Source organism: Choloepus didactylus, chromosome X, assembly GCF_015220235.1.
Source record: "Choloepus didactylus isolate mChoDid1 chromosome X, mChoDid1.pri, whole genome shotgun sequence".
Classification (NCBI taxonomy): Eukaryota; Metazoa; Chordata; class Mammalia; order Pilosa; family Megalonychidae; genus Choloepus; species Choloepus didactylus.
The window spans coordinates 54,565,503-54,569,661 of record NC_051334.1 but is presented as its reverse complement, the minus strand read 5'-3'; the positions used below and the strand labels follow the sequence as shown (position 1 = coordinate 54,569,661).

Below are 4,159 nucleotides of genomic sequence, written 5' to 3'. Positions count from 1 at the left end.
CAAGGGCAGAGGAGGCTTCAAAAGTGCTCGTGCTGGTGGCTGGCTATAACTCTTAAACCACGCAGGTAACCAAGGAGCAGGCGGCCCCTTCAGCACAGTGGGTGGGTGCCAAGTCCTCCTTTGGCTCCTGAATGGTGCTCATCTAGGGTCACAGAACAGGAAGTGTAGGGTAGGACTTGGGCGGACATGCTCCCTACTTCGGCCTACTCTGCTGGAAAAGCAGGGCTCAGGGAATCAAGCTCAGGCAGTAAGACGCGCCTAAGGCTAGCAGGACTAGGAGTAGAGATGGAATTCAGGCCCAAAAACCCAGGGGAAGGGGAAGACGAAGAGGCGCTCCAGTCAGAAAACCCAGAGGGAGAGGAGGAGCGGTCTTGGCTAGGAGACCCAGGAGAGGAGGAGGACACACTCTCACCACGTTGCCCAAAGAAAGGAAAAAAAAACCTGCCCGGAGGCGAGGGTGAGGAGGCACGCATGCGGAGCGCACGACCTGGCTGGGAGGCAAGGCGTGGAGCCTCCGGATCAGGGGAACTTGGGCGGCTCCCGAAGACAAGGCTTCCGGGCGTGGAAGCAAGACTCCGGCCAGTAGGCCCAGGCAGAGAGGGGCGCTTGCGGAGGGCTGATCTTCGCTGCTTGGCACGGCTACGGACAACAGGACCTGGTGTGGTGGCTCGGCTCCTGCGAGCACGGCCTGGCGGGGTGGCGCGGCTGCAGAGAGTAGGGCTTCGCCTGGATGCGCGGCTGCGGAGAGCCGGGCCCGGCGGGGTGGCGCGGCTGCGGAGAGCAGGATTTGGACTGGATGCGCGGCTGCGGAGAGCCGGGCCCGGCGGCGTGGCGCGGCTGCGGAGAGCAGGATTTGGACTGGATGCGCGGCTGCGGAGAGCTGGGCCCGGCGGCGTGGCGCGGCTGCGGAGAGCTGGGCCCGAGGGAGCGGCGTGGCTCGGGAGGGCAAGGCCTGGCCTGGATGCGCGGGTGCCGAGAGCAGGGCCCGGCGGGGTGGCGCGGCTGCGGAAACCGGGACCCGGCTGCGTGGCGCGGCTGCGGAGAGAGGGGCCCGGCGGGGTGGCGCGGCTGCGGAGGGCCGGGCCCCGCCTGGATGCGCGGCTGCGGGGAGCGGGGCCCGGCCTGGATGCGCGGCTGCGGCGAGCCGGGCCCGGCCTGGATGTGCGGCTGCGGAGAGCGGGGCCCGGCGGCGTGGCACGGCTGCGGAGGGCCGGGCCTGGCCTGGATGCACGGCTGCGAAGAGCAGGGCCTGTTGGTGCGGCCTGGCCTTCGAGTGCAGGCGCTTGGCGGGATGTATGACTCCGCATAGAAGCCTGAGAACTTAACAGAGGACTTAGAGGCTTCTGACTCTGGGCAGGCTCTCCGCGGTACGGGTACTTCTTGCCACGGTTGTTCCCTGGGCTCTTGATCTGGTTCGGATGCCCCCTGATCTGGCCAATGCCCCTTGTGGGTTTCCCCATGGTGGCTTTTCTGCCCTCGCGCACAGTATCCTGGCTGGTCTCGGCCACTGCACATCTAAGGTTTGCAGGAGAACTCTGGCTGCCTAGGAGGTCGGAACGCCTTTTCGTCTGCACACAGCCCTTGGAAGGCATCCCGGGGTTCTCAACTATGATCGAATCCGCAGCAGCAGTGGAGGAACCTTCTGTGCTGTTGTGGAGGGGGCCAGATGGAGACCCGTCGCTTGATTCTGCGGGAACCTGGGCAACAAGATCTGAGCTGCTGGTCTCCACACAGGCAGGGCCGACCTTGTTCTTCGGCCCTCTGGGCATTTTACCCTGGGTGGATTCAAATTGCTCCTTCTTCTGGTCTTTCTCCCGGTATGACTGCGTGGACATGACACCGGGTTCGCAGAGTCCAGATAGAGGAGCCCAACGGCAAAAACCGCCTCAGTAGAGCCTCGAGAGAGTGGGCGGGCCCTGGTCGAATCTCTACTTCTGATTGGTGAGCTGGCTATCACATGAGCCGTGTCTGTTTCCCAGAGCAGTTCAATCCGGATCTGTCTGGCACCCAACTGGAGTGGTGCTGCACCCCCCTGGGCTCTTCCCTAGCCACGCCAGTAATGAAAATTTCCCCTTCCTTAAACAGGACTCATAAGAGTGTGTGTGGAGGCTGGATCGGGGTTGGTGGGGGTGGGGGAGGAAAGAACTGTCTATATAAATAATTTAGATGACCCCAAATCACCTTGTGAGCACCATTCTCGTGGTTCAATCTCAAGCAATCCCTTGAAACATACATCATGCTGGCCAATAAGAAATGTCTCCTACCTGGACTTCCCTCCTGGAATCTAGTCAGGACAGTGGACCCATAGATGATCCCATAAGGATAGTCTCGTTACTCCCCCAGACATTTAGATAACCTCACTGGGGTGGGGTAGATGGTAGGGGTAGAGGGCGGTCTGAAGGGGAGAAAAGTGAAGAAGCTGCACTCTAGGCTCGGGGTGGTCAGCATTGTTGTCTCCCGCAGGTTCCGGGCACTAGAGAAGAATTTAGAAATTTTCCAGAAAGGTACTTGCCCATGTCTGGCCCCCTGAGGCACAAGCCAGGATTACTAGGAATAAGGATGGTACTGTCCTTAAATATATATCAGCATTTGCATGGACTGCATAGTAATCCGCTGATGAATATATGTTAATTTGTTTGACTTAGTCTTCATTCTTGGCCACAGTTGTCTAGTTCTTGTTAATATAAATATGCAGTGATGCACAGACTTGAAGTTAAATATCCAGACACTCAGATTTAGTCATTATTTTAAAAGGGTTGCATGTTCACTTCCCAAAACAGAAAAGCAAATGTAAGAGATCTAGCACCTAAATTCCGACAGGACGGTAGTCAGATGCTGGAAATGTTTAATTATATGTTGGTAGAACGGCCATCCATATTTCATATTCATTGTTTTGCTTTTTGGAAATGAAATTATTTATCCATACATATTGGTTTGTAACCTGCTTTTTTGGGTCTCAAAAGCACACGTTCCATACCGATAAATAAATTTCCACAAGGCTACTTTGCAACTACAAAATATTCCATATGGAGGAAGGTTACATTTTTGAGCGTTCCTATATTGACTAACATTTACATTACTTCAAACTTTTCGCTCTGTAACTCATCATTGTAAGATACATCTTTTTGCTAAAATTTGTTCATATCCCAAATTATGTCATTGGGATAAATTCCTAGAAGTGGAAATTTTTGGAACAAGGACACATACATTTATAATTCTTTCTCCCGAAAGTCACTGGTAAAACAATTTTGCCAGCATGGAATGGGATGTTTAGTGAAATGGATGAGCAACTGGAATAAAATGCAATACAAACAAGAATGGAATGGTATTTGGAATGTTGAATAATATGGAATAGAAAACGGATTTGAAATGGCATGGAGAATGAGAAGAAATGGAGACTGGATTGCAGCAAAAACTGGAATAAAATGGGGAACGGCATACGGACTGGAACAGAATATGAATGGGGTAAAATTGAATGAACTGGAGTGGGAGAATGGAATGGGAGGAAAATGGAAATAAATATCTAATAACATGGAATAAAAGAAAAAAAGTGCTGTATGAGAAAATGAATGGAATGGAATATAGAGTGAAATAAAATGTTAAAGAAAATCAAAGGAAATTGAAATTAAAGAGGAAGGAATACAGAATGGAACAGAATAGGCAATGGCATGAAATAAATGGACTTTTTCATGAAAATAGATTTTTAAAATACCAGAATGGAATAGAAAAGAACTGAATGATATTTGGAATGTAATATAGCACACAAGGCTGTGAAGAATGGAATTGAAATTGAATAAAAGTGGAATATGGAAAATTAAATACTGATGAAACAGAGGATGGGCTTAAATGAATAAATGGACAGAATGTATTCCAGTCATCTACCACTCTACTATTACAGTGTTGTGGAACACCTACCATTTTATTATAGTAACAGATTCTGTGGGTCTATAGTTCAGACAACACCAAGCAGGAATGGCTTGTCTCTGCTCCACTATAAGTGGGGTCTCAGCTGGGAAAACTTGAATGGCTGTGAGGTTATTAGGGAAGTACAGTGATCAGTGATGACTCCTAGATTTTGGTCACAGTATCTTGGTGGATGGTGGAACCACTTTCTGTAATAGGAAGACTTGCTAAGTTGAGAACAGCTTAGGAAGACAAC

General features: G+C 51.2%; 1 protein-coding gene across 1 annotated transcript; it reads right to left on the bottom strand.

Annotated features, from left to right (window-relative positions):
* Positions 1-203: 203 nt before the first annotated feature.
* On the bottom strand, positions 204-1,835 carry LOC119522146 (EZH inhibitory protein-like). The gene has a single exon (XM_037820806.1). The coding sequence runs from the start codon at positions 1,833-1,835 to the stop codon at positions 204-206; it is 1,632 nt and encodes a 543-aa protein (XP_037676734.1).
* Positions 1,836-4,159: the final 2,324 nt, after the last annotated feature.

Bases quoted from the DNA above. Each gene is read 5' to 3' on its own strand.
- LOC119522146 (XM_037820806.1), bottom strand. From the start codon at position 1,835: ATGTCCACGCAGTCATACCGGGAGAAAGACCAGAAGAAGGAGCAATTT.